Source organism: Carex rostrata, chromosome 34 (genome assembly GCF_964058835.1).
Source record: "Carex rostrata chromosome 34, lpCarRost1.2, whole genome shotgun sequence".
NCBI classification, from domain to species: Eukaryota; Viridiplantae; Streptophyta; class Magnoliopsida; order Poales; family Cyperaceae; genus Carex; species Carex rostrata.
Window position 1 is genome coordinate 3,850,658 of NC_135951.1, and position 22,286 is coordinate 3,872,943.

Here is a 22,286-nt window from a genome sequence, read left to right on the forward strand (position 1 = left end):
GAATAGAAGGTGTTTTTGTTGAAGAGCACGACAAAATTCAAATCTAGTAAGTTAATTCTGTTGAATTTGTTGTTTTCGTTGTATGCAGTAACAGATCTAGCATTTCAAATGAAATCTGGAGGAAAGAGATGGTAGAGATGAGATATGGAGTATTGATCTGTTAATTTTACTGTATTGCCCCGTTAATTTTACAGTATTCATCTTGTCATTTTACAGTATTCATCTTGTGGAAATCTGGAGGAAATAGATGATAGAGAGGCGATATGGAGTATTAATCTGTTAATTTTACAGTATTGCCTTGTTAAATTTACAGTATTCATCTTGTCATTTTACAGTATTCATCTTGTAGAAATCTGAAAGAAAGAGATGATAGAGAGGCGATATGGAGTATTGATCTGTTAATTTTATAGTATTGCCTCGTTAATTTTACAGTATTCATCTTGTCATTTTACAGTATTCATCTTGTGAAAATTTGGAGAAAAGAGATGATAGAAAGGCGATATGGAGTATTGATTTGTTAATTTTACAATATTTATCTTGTAATTTTACAGTATTCATCTTGTAATTTTACAGTTTTTATCTTGTGAAAATCTGAAGGAAAGAGATGATAAAGAGGCTTCTTACTCATCCGAACAATGAACACAAGAGGTTTTTAATGTAAAAGTTATTTGTCCATAGTTTTTTTGTTGCTATTATGCTATTCTGAATGTTGCGGTGAATATTTTTATCTTGTGTTGAACAAATGTTGTTTGTGGTGAACATATGTTGTTTTGTGGTGAACATATTTTTTGTGTGATGATGGATGGATGTATGTATAGATTTAGCCATTTTAGAGTATACATGGTATTATTTTATGGTTTATATTTTGCAATTTTACAGTATACATGATTCTTTGTAGGTTGTAGTTTAAACTGAAATGTAGCATTTGTTACATTTTATCTTACAGTATATATGGTATTATTTTATGGTTTAGTTTTAGAAATTTTACAGTATACAAGATTCAATTGAAAATTTACAGTATTATGTGAAAATTTTACAGTATACAAGATTCAATTGAAAATTTACAGTATTATTTGAAAATTTTACAGTATACAAGATTCAATTTTACAGTATGCAAGATTCTATTGAAAATTCTACTGTATACAAGATTTAATTTTACAGTTCTGCTGATTCAATTTTACAGTATACAAGATTCAATTATAAATTTTATTGTGTAGAAGATCCAATTTTACAGTATACAAGATTCAATTGGAAATTTTACTGTATACAAGATTCAATTTTACAGTATACAAGATTCAACCCAGTGCGGACGGTAATAATTAACTCTAACTGCCAATAACCGCTAATAACCGCTAATAACTAACTATAACTGCCAATAACTTCCTATAACTGTAATTTCTGAAAGTACAGTTTGAAAGTACATTTATTTTGTGATGTTGTGCAAGTTGCAATCTTTTTCTAACTATCATGAGACCACTTCAAATAGTTGTTGGATGTTTTGTGATTAACTGATATATTTTATGTGATATATTGTATAATTATACAGCATGTAGAAGTAATTTTACAGTATTCGCGCAAGTCAAAGTTGTGGACAAATGGTGGACAAAAGACTGTGGACAATTAGACGCTTCCTCAAAAGGACTTTGTATGTTGAATTGCGGATTGTCTTGCCCGATGTTGTATTATAGAGGGGCCTCGGCAATTTTTCCACATATGGTGGCTTCCATGAAACAACCCTTGTGGTAATATAAAATTTCTGTACATGTCACGGGACTTGTTTTACTATGAATAGAATCCCAACCAATGATTGATCAGACGTTGTTGCTGGGTCAGATGGTCTCTCATTCATTGAAAAGCATGAGATTATATAAACTAATTAATACAAACTACCGGTTCAGGATTTTAACGTTTCATAGTCATTCGAAAAATTTGAAGATTTTCAAAATACATTAAGAAACTAAGTTCAACAAATAATTAATATCATGTTCATTTTTAAGGTTTTAGGACTGAAAAATTATTTTTTATTGATAATTATCACATTTTGATTGAAAACATTTTCGAACAATATCTTAAACAATAAATTAAGATCGTTAATGAGTTTATCATACATTTTATTCCGGTGTTAATTTTTTCTTAAATTTTTAAGTAATATAACTTGATCACCATTCCTAGAACATAATTTGTCAAATTAAATGTTATTTAAATGGATTTGTATTTCTCTGATATCACTTTGTTATTTCTTTGTAGCGATCTAAGAGCATCTCCATTGACTTGCAATTACGCTTGCAAAGTCCGACGTGTCATTTCAAATCCGCAAAGGCACCGATGTAGCGGTAATTTCAGAAACGAAAGCTTTCAGGATTTGCAAGCTTGCAAAGCCCTTGCAAATCGCTGAAAATAACAAATCGCTATCTCTCAGACCTGCCAGTCATCGCTACTCAGATCTCCCAGCAGTCGTTGCTCATACCTCCGCTGTCACCATTTCCGCCTACATTCCTACATTCCTCCGTTCTTCCTCTCCCCGTTCGCCTCCATCCCGCGATGCTGACAGCGCTCCTGACCTCCGATCCCTCTCTCACTCTACGCTTCCCTCCTTCAAGGGCTGAAGCACCCATTTGAAGTTTGTACATGACAACGCTGGAAGAATGGCGACCTCCTCTTCTCTAATGGCTGCGCCTCCCAATTTTTGCTGTCCCAGGTGGCCTGGCGTTACCCCATTGTGGTAAGATTTTCTCTTATTAATACAGCTAAGTTAGATTCTCAGGCGGCCTGGCGTTTTGCTTATCTTGTAGTTCATTTTTTTTGGATAATTTCTTACCAGTTAAGTTAGATTCACTACTCAGCTTGCCACACTATTCTGGTATACTGAAAAATTAAATAGGTTGAGCCCCCAACTACCACACCTCCAAGTTGCTACAATTTTGTCCTTTAAATAAAAATTCATGATTTTTTACTCTTGGCAATTTTTCTTGAATAAAAAAGGCATAATTATAGATAGAACGTATCATTCATTAACTATGTGCAGAGGCACTGGGTTTTCATTAACTTCTCTCATTTTCTGATTATAGGTGGAATTGCCGTGGAATTGAATCAATCGATTAGAGATTAGGGAAGGAATGGTGGGACCCAGGATGCCAGTGATAGTGCTGTTTGGGTTGTCGATTGTGCAGTGCAGCTTCGAAGGCATGGCAGTTTCTATTCTCACTCTTGCTGGTTTCTGTTCTTACCAGGTCTTCATGTTCTTCTTGGTTTCTTTTGGTTTTCTATCGTATGATTTTATTAAAAAAATGTTCTTTTGACTAGTCAAAGAGATGAATTGTTGTTTTGTGAATATGTGTTTGGGTTTGATTGAATGAAGGGTGATGTGGTGTTGCGAGGGTATGAGGGAAGAAACTCCAGGCAGGAGCTTCAAGTCCTTTCACTGTCTCTTCCAAGGTAAGGTAAAGTGTACAACTGCTAGACCCTCGAGGTCGTCTTTCTGAATTTCAACAATATCAACAAAATCATTTAAAAGTTTGTAATAGATCAACAAATCAACAACTCAAAGCGGACTTGGTTGAGCACATATGGAACCGTTTCAAAAGGGAGGGTACTCATTGATTTTTTTTCGTGTGATTTGGTTTTGGCATGCTAGGGCCTAGGTGTTTCATGCAAAGATTTCAGTCACAAGTTTCAACACCATATATCTAAATATAGCCACATACCTTTGGCTACCTATATCTGTGTATGAAGTAGATAAACTGTATTGGTAAAATATATACTGTTTTACTGGTGCCCGGTAACTGTATGGGCAGGTACTTGTCAGGTCCAGCAAAATTATGTACACAGGAACAATTAATTGCTCTCAGATATTGCTACCCCATTTACAAACCTGTCCAGTTGACACAATAACCGGATCTCGCATTAGCTCAAGAGAAATGGGGCACCGAAAATCCTCTGGAATAGTTACATCATCTCCTTGTTTGACCTTTTCCTGAGTCTTTTTTGCTAACTTCGATTTTCACATTAGTAGTACTTTTCTCTTCGGTGGTGATGGAGTTTGGCATCCTGATCATCTCGAGCCTGTTAATCAAATCTCGCATTATTCTCTCTGCATCTGATTCAGGAACATCATGTATCTCCAGAACAGGCAAAACAATTTCCTGCAGCTCATGTTTGTCCGATAGGCAAAACTACTGGTACTGTAGGATCAGTATGAGATGTTAAAGGAGAAGATGAATGGGTCTGCTAATTTTTGTTTAGAGATCAAATTGTTGTAATTTCTTAGTAATTAAGGTTTTGGATGTAATTTTTTGTTCTCACTATCACAAGAAATGACTGATCTTGTAGTAATGAGAGATATCAAACTTTTTATTTTAGATTTTCCAATATTATTTAATTATTTAATCTCCTCATGTTTGTATTGTTGGTTCTGAAGTTTGGTTGCCTTGGGTACGAAATTTTGGGGTGGATGCGTGTGCACTGATTTTAAGGGCAACTTGCACTATGGACCTCTCCACTCAAGAATGTATGGAGAGAGAGAAATAGGAGACAGCAGAGAGAGGGGAGCTTGTGCTGGTCATCGTGGAGGGAGAGTTGTTTTGAAAAATGAACGGAAGAAGGGAACAGAAACGCATGGAGAAGAAAGGAAGTGGTTAACCGAAAAAAAAAATTGCTGACGTGACAGTCAAAATGAAATTAAATCTAATTTCATGGATGTAGAGTCGTTGCAATTAAAATCAATTGAAATTGCAAATGCAAAGGCTTGCACTGATGGAGATGCTCTAAAGGGAGGTTAATGATTGATAAATTTTACTAGTAAAACAAGTCTCGCAACTTAATTTTATTTCAAAAAGATTGGCAATCACTTTCTCGGGTTCACAACTAATTTGTTTCAACCAAGAGATACTAAAATTAAATACATAAGAAGATTTATTAAGGGAAATGAGATAAGGAAAAAGGATTTATTAAGGGAGTTCTAACAAACAGTTTCGGATGGCAGGCTCAACAAATCGTGTATGAACGTTGCAGAAATCTTTTGAAGGCGCCCTTTTATACTTTCGACACGGATTTAATGATAATTAGCATTTTGTAGTATGTTGTATTGATATTGTTTTTGGTCGTTGGTTACGAATTTTCTTTAGTGCATTCAAAAGCGTCCAATAGCGGGTTCTTAGTGCAAAATGATCAGAATTCGGGTCCCATATTTCAACTTTCATAGTCAGTCAACTTCAGCCGGTCCTCAGAATTCGTATCCTCTGCATTAACTCAAAAGGGAATCTTTTGAGTTAATGAATTCTGACCATCCGATTTGTTTTAAGATTCGTGCAGACTAGATCCGCACTAATATTAAAGGACCTCCTATATCATAAGCAGAGGTCAAACTGACTCCGTTTAAAATGAGACGGTTGAGATTCATTAACTCAAAAGATTCTCTTTTGAGTTAATGCAGAGGATATGCATTTCTGTCCTCATGGGTAGTCTATAAATTCCCTATGCACAAGACGGAATTACCCCTAAGGCTCGGTTATTCATTTTTACTTCTCCCCAACCAAATCTCCCAAACTTACATATGGGAGACCACTCAAACTACATGGGGCGGCCATACACGTTTTTAGAGTTTGATTTTTTTTTTCGTTCAATCTCATTCATATTTCTGACAATTTATGAGAATTTTTTCGAATCTAAAATTACAAATATTTTCTATGCAATTTTCTCTTTCAAATAAGATTTACAATGACATATTTTGGGACTCATTGTCATACAAGTATTTATACCATACTTGCAAGTATATTTTTACATATGATACTGAATGACGTCTAAAAGTATTAATATCAAGTACTGCCAGTTTTTGTACTTATGCACTAAAATGTTTATATCTATGTGGTCAATTATTTGTATGATATGAACGTTGACGCGGGGATGATTGACGAATGTTGATGCAGTGATACGGGATCCCCACGACTTCATTAGAGGAAGGTTGATGTGGGGACGATTGAGGAACTGGAAAATGAATGATCATAACAAGTTACATATCAATGTATTAATATCTTATTTTTCAAGTGTTAATATATTATCTTTATCTTTCAAATATTTCTATCTATGAACGTTGACGTGAGAACGAGTGCAGGAACTGAAAAAAAGGGGAGCCATATAAATTAGTGTAGACCATAGAAGAAGATGGCTGCAGATATTATAAAGCAATAATTAGTGAGACCGTATAATTAGTGGAGGGCATATAATATCTTTTTAGAATAATAATTAGTAGGGATCATATAATTTGTGGGAAAGATAGTACATAATTTCTCTAAACGGGTGCGGGAATTTTGGCAGTACTGGAGGAGAGTACTTAAATAATTATTCTATATTTTATTGATAATTTAGAAATATGATACAACCAAATTGAATGAAAGTGAACAATGAGTATTGAGAAAAAAGAAAGAAAGAATAAATGTTACATTTCTGATAATATTTGACCAAACTAACTCGAAAGAAAAATAAAAACTATCTTCGAATATCCGAGTTAATCTCTTTGCATAATATGAAAATTAGAGCTCCATTTCATAAGCAAATTACAGAATTTAGAAAGCTGGGGTTGGAATAAAAACAAAAGAGATGCAGTCTACTCAGGTCTTCGTTTGACAGGAAAATAACACTAGTGGAGAACTTGGAATTAGTATCAGTTGTTTATGGGTATTAGTGTCGGACTTTGGGCGACACTAATGGAGCTGATACTAATACTTTGTAAATAACCGACACTAAAAATAAAGCATTAGTGTCGGACTTTTAATAAATAGCCGACACTAATAAGTATTAGTGTCGGACTTTTAATAAATAGCCGACACTAATAAGTATTAGTGTCGGACTTTTAATAAATAACCGACACTAATAAGTATTAGTATGGGTTATTTATTAAAAGTCCGACACTAATAAGTATTAGTATGTGTTATTTATTAAAAGTCCGACACTAAAAGTATTAGTATGGGTTATTTATTAAAAGTCCGACACTAATACTTATTAGTGTCAGTTATTTAATAAATAACCCATACTAATACTTTTAGTGTCGGACTTTTAATAAATAACACATACTAATACTTATTAGTGTCGGACTTTTAATAAAAAACCGACACTATATTTTATTTTATTTTTTTAAAATAAATTTGATTATTTGGACAGCTACCATATATTTTTGCTGACCTATATATAAAACAAGCAGTCTGAAGATATCAAATAACACATCCTAATTTACAAATAATACTCACTAAATAAAATATCATCCAAATTGCCAAATATCACATTTACAACGTTTATCATTATTCCAGACAAATTCATAAATCTAGAATCAGCAAAAAAAACTAAAATCAAATCGCATGGGCACAATTCACATATAATTTTACTCAAAAGCACTTATCTAGGACTTAATCAAATCGCAGCGAACTCCTCTCCTCGTCAGTAGCAAGATAGTTGTTTTTGCACCTTCCTCGTGCTTCATGATGATATACTCCTATTAGTTAGACACTGAATAGTGAAGATACAGTAAAAATGTTACTCACTATATCTACCATACATGCCCCAGCACCGAAAAACAAAGAATGACTATTATGCCCCTAGATATTAGATCTCAGAGGTAAGGTTATCTAACTTGGCCAAATGCAAATAAACAAATTATACATGTTTAACAGTACATGGGTAGTACTGACAAAAATAAGGGTTGAAATGAAATGTGATCACAATTATTGATAAGAAGGGTTTTTTGAGAAACAAACCAATGCATCAAAGTGTTGGTCCCTAGTTCCTGCTTCTATCCCATTTGCTAATTTCTCCACTAGCTACATACCACAATTGAATGCAATAACAATTAAAACAAAATAACATATTAATCAATTAATGAACCAAGAAAAAAAAAACACATTGCCTATTAACCAAGAAATAAACACGATACTGATAGCATACCAGCACACATCTAATGTACCTTTTGGTGATTGGAATTTGGGAATAACTTGAGGTAAGTTTTGATGGTTGGAATTTCTAACTCGGATCTGTTTATCTAATATGATTATTGGCACTTGTTTAATTCTTTTCATTTAGGGAGTCCATTTAAAATACCACTAGTTAGAAATCATGTCAAGTAAAATATATGCCACACGCAAATTACACTTGAAAAAGGATAAGTATTAGATCCTATATATCAACAAACATATACAGGGAAAATTTAAGTCATTACTAAGGATAAAGGAAATAAGTACCTCGACATATAGCTTCCTACACTGCGGGCCCTTGTCTTCATCCATCCCCTATAATTAACCAATGCCGTATTGTTAAAGAGATGATTAAAGATGTGAACCATGCACATAGCTAAAGATCCTTACCTCAACATACAAATCATAGAGATCGCATATATCTTATCTTCAAGAGCATTATCCATAGTAAACTTCCCTTTCAATGCGCCACTATATCCTACTACTTGAAAATCATCACCTGATCCATTTGCTTGCTGTTGTTCTTGCATCTACATAACAAATAAATTTATGAATATGGTCAATACATGAGACAGCTAAAACTTATGTTTGGCATAGTAACTTGACCTGATTTTAATGAAAAGCAAAACTGCTCCCTAATAGAAAAGAGCTTGCATTTTGAATTATTATATTTCTCCTACTAAAGCTATAATTTAGAAAATTGGTGACAACCCATTATATTATTGTTCCGTTTACCTTTTATCCCAACAAAAAAAAATCATCGTCCTCCGCATTTATTAAAAAAATATTGTGGAATAAAGGAAAGAAAAGTATAAGATGTGCCTTGGATTTGAGTTGAGAAACACGCAGTTTGACCATCTCATTTATTTCTTTTTTTACATGCTGGAATCTGTCTGCCTTCTCTTGCTTTGCACAAAGTCCCAATTCAACCATTTCTCTCATGCAACAAATCAAGCCCCTGTATATGTTCTTAATTATCAGCCATATCAACAAAACCAGAAAACATAGTAAATCTACAAACCCAGAAAGATAATTGGCACATTTAGACAATAATCTAGATTGGAAATTTCAAGCTTTACCTCCATGCTCGGGGAACTTTTTCAATATGGCATCTGCAGCTTTCAGACCCTTGTATTGCTTTGTTTCATATAATTTCTGAAAAGGTTCATATGAGAACAGAAACAAATTAAAAATAACCATAGATTGTATGAAATCTAACTAGTCTATCCCACGGCTTAAATGTACTTTCTAAGCTAATGTTTCTAATAGTTTTTACAATTTGATATATAGCATTTGCTTTACAACATAATTCAGCTTTGAAGACAACCATTATCCAAGCCATAAATGAAAAAAAAAAAATACTCAATCAAATTAGTTCAAGTGTAACTAAAGAAAGTGCTTTCTTCACAATTTGAAGCTGATTTAACCCCAATCAACCTCCACAAAATTACCCCAATCAAACGAACTCGAAACCCTCTAATTATTGATCACTTCGACTACAAAACCCTACAAATTGAGCAAACCAATAGACTCCCGAAAAGCCCCAAATTACTGATTCAATACACTATAGTTCCCTCTATACTGCGTTAAACTAAATACAAAAAATCTAATCAAAATCAAACTCACAATGGAAGGACTAAGTAAGATAGAAAGCTTACAACGATGACTTTGAACTGATTCACTTCCTTTGGTGGAAGAGACGACCCCATTATTGCGACGCGACGATCCTCTCAGAGCGACCTAATGAGAGCGAGCGAGAAGAGAGAGAGAGGGGAGGAGAAGGGTTGGAGTAAGGCTTAACCATCGGTGGTGAGCGTCGCATGAGCGGAGGTGATACGCTAAGGTGAGTGGGAGGAAGAGCTGTGCGGAGGGAGAAAGAAGCGGTTTTGAAAAACCCTAGAGATGCGCGCGAGAGAGAGAGAACGGCGGGACTGAAATATTGATCACTACATTTTTCGCTGCATTAGTGTCGGCTGAAATTAAAAATCCGACGCTAAGTATTAGTGTCGGCTGTTTATAAATATCCGACACTAATGGTTAAGTATTAGTGTCAGTTGTTTATAAATAGCCGACACTAATACATTAGTGTCGCCTTTTTATAAACAGCCGACACTAATTCTCAGTTATTAGTGTCGCCTATTTATAAATAGCCGACACTAATATTATTAGTGTCGGCTTTTTCTAAATGCCCGATACTAAAGTATTAGTGTCGGTTTTTTAAGGCGACACTAATTGTATGTTCTCCACTAGTGTAAGAGCACTTGTCCGCAATAAATTCTGGAATTAATTATTATTGTGGAAAACAATTGGCAAGTCATTTGAAGGTCAACACCAAATACAGGTCTCAAGTCATTCTTACTTTATCACATTCACATGTGTACATTAGTAATCAAAGTGGACAAAACACAAAATACAATACTAATTAATACCAAGAAAATATCAAGTGTTTTCCTTGAATTGTCTTTTACATTCCTTCAAATCAAATAACTGGATAAGAAGATGACAGATTCCAATCTTTTTTTTGTTTAGAATTCTGAGGATTCCCTTTTGAGTTAATGCAGAGGACAGCCCAACAAAAATACATTGCTTTGTCCACATTGGTTTTCAAATCAAATAACTGGATAAGAAGATGACAGTTCCAACAAAAAAATAATTCTTATCAAAACCAATGTGGACAAAGCAATGTATTTGTTTAGAAGACCGCCATGCAGACCCTTAGTTTTCCACTCATGCAGTCAACGATAATTTGTTCTTTGATAAAAGCTCATTCAGTCAAATTGCTGAATTAATTTTTTAGAAATACAGCCTAGGTATTTGAATATGTGGATGAAATTTCAAGTTGTATATATAATTCCTTGATCTGTCTAGACTTGTTGTGGCCATCGTCTACATCTGAATCCGAATAGGATGTATTCAATATGCACTGATTCACTTTGAAAATCAGAAATTAAGTAAAAGCATCAAACTAATTAATTTGCTAAATTACAATGACATAATATTTATGTTTTTGTACTCGGTATTGTATATCTCTTCATTTCTTCAAGCTTTGGAAAAACCTAATTAAAACTTTTCGAGATGTATAATATTAAATTAGTCTAGTACAATACTTTCGACATCGATTTGACTTCAATTTGCGAAAACTGTGCGATACCTGTGAATTGTTGATTTAAGAAATATATATGTAGAAGAGTTGGAGGGTATATAGATTATATAATTTTTTCTTCCATCTGGCTATTGGCAAATCTCAATCTTAATTATCTCCGCGGACAGATTTAACAGTGCTTGGGCTGTTCCGGCTCTTTTGCTGCAGGTGCTTTTTTTAATCATTTATATTTTTCCAGCGTAATTAAACATTATATCTTTGTATCAAGCCGATATTATATGATGAGGCAGCAGCTGTGAAGAAAAGATTGGAGCTCAGCAAATGTATGCAAGTATTTCTTCATTTTGAGCAAATTTGGGCTCAAACCACCCAACTGAGTTAATATTAACAAGAGATCTCTTATTATGATTACTAATATGTGGCTTCTTACACGAAAAATATTATTTTTGTTACTAGGTAATTTTTTTTTTTTGTTTGTTGTACATTTCTTCTTTATTGGTACTGTGATGTATTTATTTTGTTAATGTTCTTTGTTTTTATTTCGGAAAAGCATGTGTATTTTTTAATCAATTTTCTTTGTTTTTATTTTGTTAATGTTCTTTGTTTTTATTTATGTGCAGAGTTAATCAATTATTAATCCTCAAATCAGAGCAAGTGTTTTGATTTCTCGCTAATAGCTCTGTCATTGATAAAAAAATATTTATTTTAAAATAATGAACTCATACCTTGATAAAATTTCTCAATTAAATATAAGAAAATTTTATTTTAGTGGAAAAGAGAAATATATGGAGTTTGTGTTGAAATGGCAAAGAGGGATGGGTTTGGGCCCAGTAACCAATTGTTTTTCACGGATTGCAGAGCTAAAGATCTTTATTCATTCATTCATTCATTCATATGAGCAGTGTGCAAGTTTTGTTCAACATGGTATTCTCTAATTCGAAAAAAACTAATTTGTGTAAACTATAATATATATTCATCTCCCAGTCATACTTTATTAATTTCATAGCCAGTCATCCTTTTATTCCAAAAACTCCATCAGTGCGTTCACTGTACGTAAAATGAACTTTCATAGCAGCCACGGTTAGAAGGAAAACAAAAATAGTCAGTTGCTACTTCGCGCGCAGCACAAGTTAGGTAGAAGGAAGACGAAAATAGTCGGTTTGTAATACCATTCAAAAGTAGCTAGAAGGAAAAGAATAATTCCAGTAGTCCATAGAAGCTGACGAAATAGCAGTTAGCACTAGAACGACTCATGAGGGAATATCTTGTAGTCAACTTCATTAATTTTTAACTATAAGAAGAGCAGCACTATGTGAGAGATAAACCCATTGCCTTCATTACACAAATCATGGAACGTTGTTATAGAGTGCTCACTATTCACCTCCTCTTAAATCTCTTAACCTTATCCTCATTTTCTCTCGCTGCCATAGTAACCACTAGTAAAACTGATCTATCAGCACTTCTCTCCTTCAAGTCCCAAATCCATGATGACCCATTTGGAGTCCTCTCCTCATGGAACGAGTCACTGCACCACTGTCAATGGCAAGGGATCTTGTGTGGCCGCCACCATCCTGATAGAGTGACTGCTCTCATTCTCGACTCCAAACAATTGTCAGGTTATATATCTCCATCTCTAGCAAACCTCACGTTCCTCCAAAGAATAAGTCTCTCTGATAACCAACTGAGAGGAAGTATCCCGGTAGAGATCGGATACTTGGGTAGGCTACGTTTTGTCAACTTGAGTGTGAATTTTCTCGATGGTAGCATTCCATCTACTCTAAGTAATTGCTCAAATCTAGAACTTATTCATTTAAGAAATAATAATCTCCATGGAACCATTCCATCTCACTTAGCGCAATGCAAAGAATTAGAAAAAATTGGTCTGGGCAATAACATTCTCACAGGAGGCATACCATTGGAATTCGGCCTCCTCCCACAGCTCCAAATATTATCACTGTATGGCAATAATCTCATAGGTTCCATCCCACCTACCTTAGGTAACCTTACCAAACTGTCACTTCTCTATCTTAACCAAAATAACATTAGTGGTCACATCCCGCCTGGCTTAGGCAACCTTACTAACTTACTGCAACTTTCTCTTTCTAAAAATAAATTCTATGGTTCCATCCCACATACCTTGGGTAATCTTCAAAGTTTAACAGCTATTGATCTTTCCGAAAATATGTTAAGTGGATTCATACCTGACGGACTTGGGAGGCTTCAAAACCTCCAGTTTTTTAACATTTATCATAACAACATTTCGGGTGAAATACCACACTCAATTTATAACCTATCAGCATTGTCTACCATGGAACTTGGTTATAACCAGCTTGATGGAACTCTACCTTTTGATATGTGCAATTCTTTACCAAACTTGAAATATTTACGCCTCTATGACAATCAACTCAAAGGACAGATCCCACAATCCATATCCAATTGTTCTTCTCTTATTGCAGTTGAATTAGATTATAATTACTTCACTGGCGTGATACCATCTAGCTTAGGAGCCTTAGAAAATCTTCAAATAGTGGTTTTGTCTTTTAATCAACTAGAAGCCAAGAGGCCACTTGACTGGAGTTTCATGGATGCTTTGACAAATTGTACTTTGTTAGAATTGTTACGACTTGACAACATCCAACTACAAGGAGTTTTACCTAGTTCTATAACAAACCTTTCTAATAGTCTTCTTAAACTCACACTGTCTAGTAACCTAATTTCTGGAAGCATACCAGCAGAGCTCCGAAAACTCAACAACTTAAACACGCTTGACCTAGGCAACATGTTTCTCAGTGGCAGCATTCCGGTAGAAATTGGTAATCTTTTCAAACTAGGAGAATTAGATCTGAATAGTAACATGATTTCAGGTCAAATCCCCGTAACTCTTGCCAACCTCACCCAAATGACCAAGCTATCTCTAGAAAATAATGCATTAGAAGGGAGTATACCACCAGAGTTAAGTAACATGAAAATCTTAGAACTCTTGAAGTTTTCAAATAATAAGTTGGTAGGTGAAATTCCCAAAGAAATCATGGATCTTCCTTCTCTTTCCATTACTTTGGACTTGTCACACAATTATCTAACTGGCATCTTGTCATCAGAAATTGGTAACTTGAAAAACCTACAATCAATTCGTCTCTCGAATAACAAGTTGGGTGGAGAGATTCCTACCACAATTGATGGATGCGAAGTACTTCAAGCCCTTTATCTTGGTAGCAATCTGTTCCAAGGAACAATTCCAACCAAATTAAGCAATTTAAAAGGGCTGCAAACCATTGATGTCTCTAACAACTCACTCTCTGGTCGAGTTCCTGAATTCCTGGGTACAATGAATTTGCAATATTTGAATATCTCTTTCAATAATTTCGAGGGCGAATTACCAAAAGAAGGCATTTTCAAGAATGCCAGTGGTCTAGATGTAAGAGGAAATCCAAAGCTTTGTGGTGGAGTACCCCAAATGCATTTGCCACAATGCATTTCACAACCTTCCACACAGAGACATCACTTTCGAAGAAAAATGGTGCTCATAAGTTCTATTGTTGGTTCTTTTATTTGCATAACAGCAATAATTTGCTTGGTAGTGATTTATTATACTAGAAAAAACCCTCGAAACAAACCCCAATCTGATAAAGCTTTGAAATATGGGTTAGAGCCTATTTCATTCAACGACCTTCTTAGAGCTACTGAAAATTTCTCCCCAAATAATTTAATTGGAAAAGGTTCATTTGGAGAAGTTTACAAAGCCGTTATGAGCTTCGAGAATGTGACAACTGTTGCGGTGAAAGTGCTAAACCTTGAGAAACACAATGCTTCTAGAAGTTTCTTTTCTGAATGCGAGGCATTAAAAAATGTGAGACACCGGAACCTCATAAAAGTGCTGAGTTTGTGCTCTAGCATAGACCACCAAGGTAATGATTTCAAGGCTTTGGTTTTTGAGTTCATGCCAAATGGTAGCTTGGCCACATGGTTGCATCCAAATGCATGTACGGATCGGCCATTCAGAAGCCTCAGCTTCGTCCAGAGGTTGAACATTGCATTTGATGTGGCGGCAGCAGTAGATTATCTCCATTACCATTTAGCTGTACCAATCGTGCATTGTGATCTCAAACCTAGTAATGTACTTTTGGATGATAACATGACTGCACATGTGGGTGATTTTGGATTAGCAAGGTTTTTGGTTCGACCTGATACCATGTCTTCTCAATCAATGTCAAGCACCGGTGGAATCAAAGGTTCTATTGGCTACATTCCTCCAGGTATATATAGCGGGGCTTATTATTTGATAAGTACTTTTTTTTACATGTCCCTGCGACACAATTATTCATCGACTTTGTTAAGGTTCAAAGAAAAAAAATGGTCAAATTTGTTCCACTGACGGGGCTAAAGGGAAACATATTTATTGCCTCATTTATACTGATATGATTCAGACTTAATTTTATTATCTTTCTATACTTCTTTAATTTACCGTTTTAGGCTATATATAAAAATTTTAAAAATCATGTGAGCCCAAGTTTTTGAAACTAGGTGAATTATACAGATGTTAATAGGTAGAGTCACAGGTCACTATACTTATGTACTAAATTTAGGGCTGTAACTATTTACTTTTCATTGTCTAGAGTATGGGATGGGTGGTCGGCCATCGGTAGAAGGAGATGTTTATAGCTACGGCATTCTCTTGCTTGAGTTGTTCACTGGAGTAAGTCCAACCGATGAGAGAATCATAGATGGTTTAAGCCTTCAGAAGCAAGTTGAGATGGCTTTCCCTGACCAAGTCATGGACATAGTCGACCCCAAATTATTCTCTGAAATTGATGGAGAACACAATCTGGATACACCTGAAAATGTCTATAGTTGTTTGGTTCCAGTGATTCAATGTGGGCTAATGTGTTGCAAAGAGTCTCCAAAAGAACGCATTTCTATCAAAGATGTTACCAAGGAGTTGAACTTAGCACGAACAAAAGTGCTTAGGCAATAGAGACAGAGAAAAATATGATCAAAAGAGAAGAAGGGCTCCCCTAAATATGTATTATATGTAAAATTTGGATAACTGTTGTTGTAATTTATGGTGTTGTAGTATATATGTTGTAATAACAAATATTATTTATTTCTAATTGACAAATAAGGGGGGCCTCTTAAGTATTTCAATTGAAAGACCTTTTATATATATGCACTCAATTAAATAAGAATATTGTAATGAGTGAATTGGATTAATGATGCATATTTATATATTGGATTATTCGAGCTCTTATTCTTCCGGAGGAACGCATGTAAATGCCTAATATTAATGATCTCATCAGAGTTTTTTTTCATGATCCATATTAGTTGCCTTCACCTCTGAGCTGTCTGCCAAGTGTCACAAACAGGCCGAATGAAAGCTATCAAACCGAAACCTTGAACAAAGGCATCAAACACTGGTTCCCATAACAAATCATAAAGTGATAACCCACTTTTTAATGAATATAGACCGTACTTATTGACAGTCAACTATATTCTAGTCGAATTTACAGAACTGTAAATATGATTATATATTCAATTCCTTACGAAATCTAAATTGTGACAGCTATATAATGCAAAATAACTGAAGAATTAATTGAACATATCTGAAGTAGCTGAAGCTGTTGTATATCTGAATAAGGTGATTGCTTGACCAATAGCTATCAACAAACACCAGAAAAGAAATGCAATAAAACTGTAACAAAATATGACACAGGCATTCATATCATAGAAAAGCTAGATACATGTAGAGGATAAAATAAACTGTCTTGTGTACCTTTTACTGATGCGAAGTATCAGGAAAGGAAAGCAATCAGCTTTGACTTGTAATCAAGTAATTGCTTGCGAAATATGCATCCCTTTTGAAGAACAATCAACCACTTTTTGGTATGACTTGAAAGCATGGTCCTTTTTCTCTTAAGGACTAAAAGAATGAGAAAAAATTGAATGTCCCTTCGTTTTTCTCGCTCTCCATTTTATAAAATAGGGAGCACCTAGCTATCTTCCCGTAACAATTCCTCATTTCATCCCCCAGTCATTAACTACTTCAATAACTACTAACTATCTAGGAGGACCACTTACTATTTGGAGACCACATAATATTTGAAAGATTTTACAACTGGCATGCACAAGTATTCATTATAATGCATCAAGTATTTATCTGTAACACATCAAGTATTCAAACCTAATATATCAAGTATTAAAAAAAAAAGCTAAACACATTTTTAGAGGTGGGATTTTTCTTCTTCGTTCAATCTAATCAATATTTTTGACGATCGGTGAGAAATTTTGCAAATCTAAAACCACGAATGTTTTTGACATAATTTTATCTTTAAAATGAGATCCATGATGATATACTTTCGAGTTGTTCGTTGTACAAGTATTCATCGTTATCAAGAAAGTATTCATCCTCGTCGTGCAAGTGCAAATATAAAAACTGGAAACATCACTCATCCATATTTACACGTTTTTAGAGGTGAGTTTTTTTTTCTCCGTTCAATCTAACTAATATTTCTGACGATCTGTGAAGAATTTTGCAAATCTAAAACCATTAACGTTTTCTATACAATTTTTTTTTTCAAATGAGATCCATGATGACATACTTTCGAGTTGTTCATTGCACAAGTATTAATATCTTGTCACGTAAGTATTCATACCTAAGATATTAAGTATTCATTTATACACATTGAAGTATTCATTCTAAGACATCAAGTATTCATTCATATATCTCTATTTTTTTTATCAAAATTTGTTTTTATGTCATTTATTTAATATGCAGTGGCCTAATTCACCATTAATAAAGCTTTGTTCTTTGCAAAACTCGCTACTTCATGAGGAAGGGGAACATAAACATGAAAGGGATTAATTACAAGAAGATGAAGGTGGAAGAGAAAGGGAGAAAGAGGAAAGAAATAAATGTTGTTAAAAATAGTAGTTATAGTTATAGTTAAAATAGAAAATTAGTTGGGAGATGAAATGGGGGATGAATAATTAAGTGGGGAAATTATAATTACCCTATAAAATATTGGCCGAGTGTAGTTTCATTTCTTTTTAAAAAAAAATTATTTTTTGTTTTCCTGCTCCATTTTTGTTTTCACTGGACACCTCCATTTTCTTTGTTTCTGATTTGTTTGTCTAATTTTCTTGTCATTTTTTTTTCCTTTTCTTTTTTAAGGGATGAATATTACACCCATTAATTTCTTCTTCATAACCTCAATTTTTGAAAAATTAATGTTTTATTAACTTTTCTATTTTTTAGTAGAAAATAAGCTTTTGACAAAAATAATCCAAGTTTCAGATCCGATTCGGCCGGAGCAAGCTCCGGCATGGGAAAAATTGAACTTTTACAGTAAAAATAAAAAATAAAAAATCTCACCTGTTGGATATTATGTTGGTGGTCTGTCACAAATAACCATGCATGGTCCGTAATCCTAAACTAGAGTTACATATCACTTTGAAGTTTTTTGTTCATATCTTTTTTGTACATTCCAACGGGACTTATTTACAAGAAGTAATTGGGATAACTGAAAATGCTAGGAAATTTATGTTACGAAAAAAAATATTCGGAATATTTGGAAATGAGTTAGGTAACTGGTTTTTATTTTTACTCTCTTCTGAAATGTGAAACTCGATGGATGAATAAAATAGTAAGGAAGAGAAGAAAAAACCACATCTTTATTAAACTATCATGAAAAATAAATTGACCATTGATAATTTGTAGTAGTTCTTATAAACAGTAGTTATGTTTAGATGGAGGGTTGAGAAATAATGTGAGCTTTTGTCGTCGATGAGTTTGAGGTGGGTGAGAGAGATGGGCTCAGATTTGTATTATTGCACATGGACAGGCACATGTACAGGCCTATATATATATGAGGTTTACGTGTTGAAAGGGCTAAGAGGGTTGGGTTTGGGCCCAATATAATAGGAGAGATATTGACCAGAAACCAATTGTGAAAGTGGTCCAACATGGTGTTTGGGCTACCTGCAAGGAGGTTGATGTTTTCCTATTTGAAAATTTGAAAATAGTATATATTGTCAAAATGTTTAAAACTATGATATATCATTTTTTTATTTTTAAATACAGAATAGGCGAATAAACTACTCTTCTTTTCTTTTTGGTTAAAATTAACAATTTTAAGACTGCTGGAGGTCTATAAATGTGCGTTAATCATATTCAATTATTGCTTGCCTGTGCAGAATTGTGTATGTGATGAAGTTGAAATAATCTAATTCATCAATAGAAATCCAAAGCACTCTTTATATATCTTTAAGTCTCTGGGCTCCCACAAATAATGAAAGACAAAACAAGGCTTGATCTAAATTCTCTAATATTGCATTTGGAAGTCTCCAGTCTCACACAAATAATAAAAATCATCTAGGATACACACAAGCAGCTGAAAATGCAATATATGATATGTTTCTTAAATTTTTTTTTTTTTCAAATTGATCTAGTAAATATTTGTATGTATATGAAATTATATTTGAAGCTTACCTGTCAGTTTTAACAATTTTTAAATACTTAAATGAATCCAAAATAAGGCAAAAATATCTTCGAGTAACCAAACCTTATGTTAATGTACATGCTACACTATCTCTTTTGTTTTTTTGTTTTTTTTTAAAACCTTATGTTAATGTACATGCTGTCACTTTGAAGATGTCTTCAGAATCAAAGATAAGGCAAAAATATTTTTGAGAGCCTCATAGACTCATAGTCAAGTCCATGCCCAAGCCCAAGCCCTAACATAGATTTGGCGAACAAAAATTGCACCTAGGCCAAGCCCATGCCCAAGCCCAAGCCCAAGCCTAAGCCCATCATAATCAATTAAAAAAACCATACATCTATGTTGGACTTCTCATCTGTTATAAAAGAGATTGCAGTCTCTTAAAAGATGTCTTTAGAATCAAAAGATATGGCAGAGATTTTTTGAGAGCCTCATAGACTCATAGTCAAGTCCACGCTCAAGTCAACACCCAATTGTACTCCACGAAATTATACTTTAAACATAACATGATATCTTTATTCTGTCTCTAGTACCTGCCTGCTATCTATCTACTCATCCTTTTTCTCCTACCTCTAACTTTATCTCTTTTTTTTTAAAAAAAAATAAAATAAAATAAAAGTGGTACATACCACCGATTTCATTAAGAAACGAAACCTACAGAGTTTATCAAACGTGGTACCAAACCACTGGTACCTGTTTACACACATCCTATAAACGATACATCAAAGAAAATCACGTAGCATACTACAAATTGAAACTATAGAAATAGTTGGCAACACAAAGCCATCAAAACCAGCAACATATACGAAATAACATGCATATCAACTAGCTAAATGTCAGAAACGACCGAATGAACTACCAGGAAGGTATCATCATCAATCTGATGCTCTAACCCATTTGTTCCAGCTACCCTCTCCTCCTGCAATAGAAAATTATCAAAGAAAACAGGCAATTGCATGGCATCAGTAGGTAGAACTAAGGATAGTGTAAGAAGAGTACCCCTTCCTTTGGATCTCACCCAAAATTGTGCTAAAGAAATAATTTGAGATCCTATGGATCTAAGAGAAGTATGTATCCCATGAAAACATAGTTTATTTCTAGTTAACCACATGACCCACAATACTGCTCCTCTTACCAATTCGATCAAATACCTATCTTTAAAAGGAATTAAAGCATCAATAAACCACAATTCCTCCATAGTTGTAATATCAAATGCGAAATTATTATAATCAGCAATCCAATTCCAAATTGTTCAGAAAAAGGGGCATTGCACAAACAAGTGATCTATTGTTTCAGGTGCCCCACAAAACTAACAAGCTACATCTCCTAGCCATCCTCTTTTGCTCAAATTTACTCTGGTAAGTATCTTATCCTGCTTAACAAGCCACAAGAAAATCTTAATCTTAAATGGAATCTTTGCTTTCCAAATAGTATTAAAAGTAACATTTTGAATCCCTCCATACTCAAGCCAACTATAAAAAGAATTTACCGTAAATCGACCATTAGTATTCCATCTCCAACTCAAACTATCCATCACATCAATATCCAAGTGCACTACCCTCAATTGAGAAACTAAACTATACCATTCATCCCTAAGGTCCCCTGTTAGTTGTCTCCTAAAAGCTAAGTTAATATTCCCAGAATCTAGAACTGAAGCTACAGATATACCAATATTAGTTGCAACTAAAAACATTTGGGGATATAAATCACTTAAAGGATATTCGCCCATCCATCTATCTGTCCAAAACAAAACCTCCTTACCATTTCCTACTTTTTTCTGAAACCCCAAGTCAACAAATGGTCTTAGTTTGAGAACATTCCTCCAAAAAGCTGACATCCTACAACTATACTCTTGCGACCCATATTTAGCTAGAATAATATACTTCCACATCCCTACAACTGCAGGGTCATTATATCGGTACCACCATTTAGCTAATAGAGCTATATTAATAGTATGCAAGTTTAAAAGACCCAAACCCCCCTGCAACTTACTAGCACAAACTACTGACCATGAAACTAAAGAAATCTTTTTTCTAACTGAACTACCCCCATACCGTAAAAACCTTCTCCTAAGTTTGTCAATATGCTTTCTAATTTGAATAGGCATTTTATACAGAGCAAGCCAATACAAAGGAATGGTAGAAATTACTGCATTTAGTAATGTTACTCTACCCCCTATAGAAAGTAATTTACTTTTCCATCCCTGTAGTTTTTTCTCAATTTTATCGATTGGGACATGCCAACATTCAACAGGAATAGATTTCCAATGCACAGGTACTCCTAAGTAAGTTATAGGTAATTGACTTATGGTGCAACCAAACCTATCCGCTAATCTCTTACTTTCTAACTCATTTAAATTCAGTGGTATCATAACACTCTTGTGATAATTAATTTTCAGACCAGTCATATTCTCAAAACCCAATAATAGTAATTTAAGAGTTTCGACCATCTTGTCACTTGCTTCCAAAAACAATAAGGTATCATCTGCAAAATGCAGATTCAAGATATCCCCAACACCTACAAAATTACCCAAACCTTTAAGAAAACCTGCCATTTTAGCTTTTTGTAAAATTTTATGCAAAGCCTCAGCCACTATATCGAATAGAAAGGGAGATAGAGGATCCCCCTGTCGCAATCCTCTCTTGCAACTAAAGTATTCTCCCAAACAACCATTTACACTAATACACGTCCGACTACCTTGCAAAATATCAGAAATCCATCGTCTAAATTTAG

General features: G+C 34.2%; 2 protein-coding genes across 2 annotated transcripts; one reads left to right on the forward strand and one right to left on the reverse strand.

Moving 5' to 3' along the window:
- Positions 1-7,985: 7,985 nt before the first annotated feature.
- Positions 7,986-8,895, reverse strand: LOC144549174 (ubinuclein-2-like). The gene is made up of 3 exons (XM_078297908.1): positions 8,781-8,895; positions 8,349-8,488; positions 7,986-8,273 (listed from the first exon to the last, which is right to left on the reverse strand). The coding sequence occupies exons 1-3, from the start codon at positions 8,889-8,891 to the stop codon at positions 8,192-8,194; spliced, it is 333 nt and encodes a 110-aa protein (XP_078154034.1). The 5' UTR covers positions 8,892-8,895; the 3' UTR covers positions 7,986-8,191.
- A 3,471-nt stretch (positions 8,896-12,366) lies between these two features.
- LOC144548965 (uncharacterized) lies at positions 12,367-16,281 on the forward strand. The gene is made up of 2 exons (XM_078297703.1): positions 12,367-15,314; positions 15,675-16,281. The coding sequence occupies exons 1-2, from the start codon at positions 12,410-12,412 to the stop codon at positions 16,031-16,033; spliced, it is 3,264 nt and encodes a 1,087-aa protein (XP_078153829.1). The 5' UTR covers positions 12,367-12,409; the 3' UTR covers positions 16,034-16,281.
- Positions 16,282-22,286: the final 6,005 nt, after the last annotated feature.

What these genes read in the sequence shown, in the direction of transcription:
- LOC144549174 (XM_078297908.1), bottom strand. Translation starts at nt 8,891, where the DNA reads ATGGTTGAATTGGGACTTTGTGCAAAGCAAGAGAAGGCAGACAGATTC. An exon ending in TTTCTCAACTCAAATCCAAG is followed by an intron (nt 8,489 to 8,780) that starts GCACATCTTATA and finishes TTTGTTATGTAG; the next exon opens with ATGCAAGAACAACAGCAAGC. An exon ending in TCTATGATTTGTATGTTGAG is followed by an intron (nt 8,274 to 8,348) that starts GTAAGGATCTTT and finishes GGTTAATTATAG; the next exon opens with GGGATGGATGAAGACAAGGG.
- LOC144548965 (XM_078297703.1), top strand. Translation starts at nt 12,410, where the DNA reads ATGGAACGTTGTTATAGAGTGCTCACTATTCACCTCCTCTTAAATCTC. An exon ending in TATTGGCTACATTCCTCCAG is followed by an intron (nt 15,315 to 15,674) that starts GTATATATAGCG and finishes TTCATTGTCTAG; the next exon opens with AGTATGGGATGGGTGGTCGG.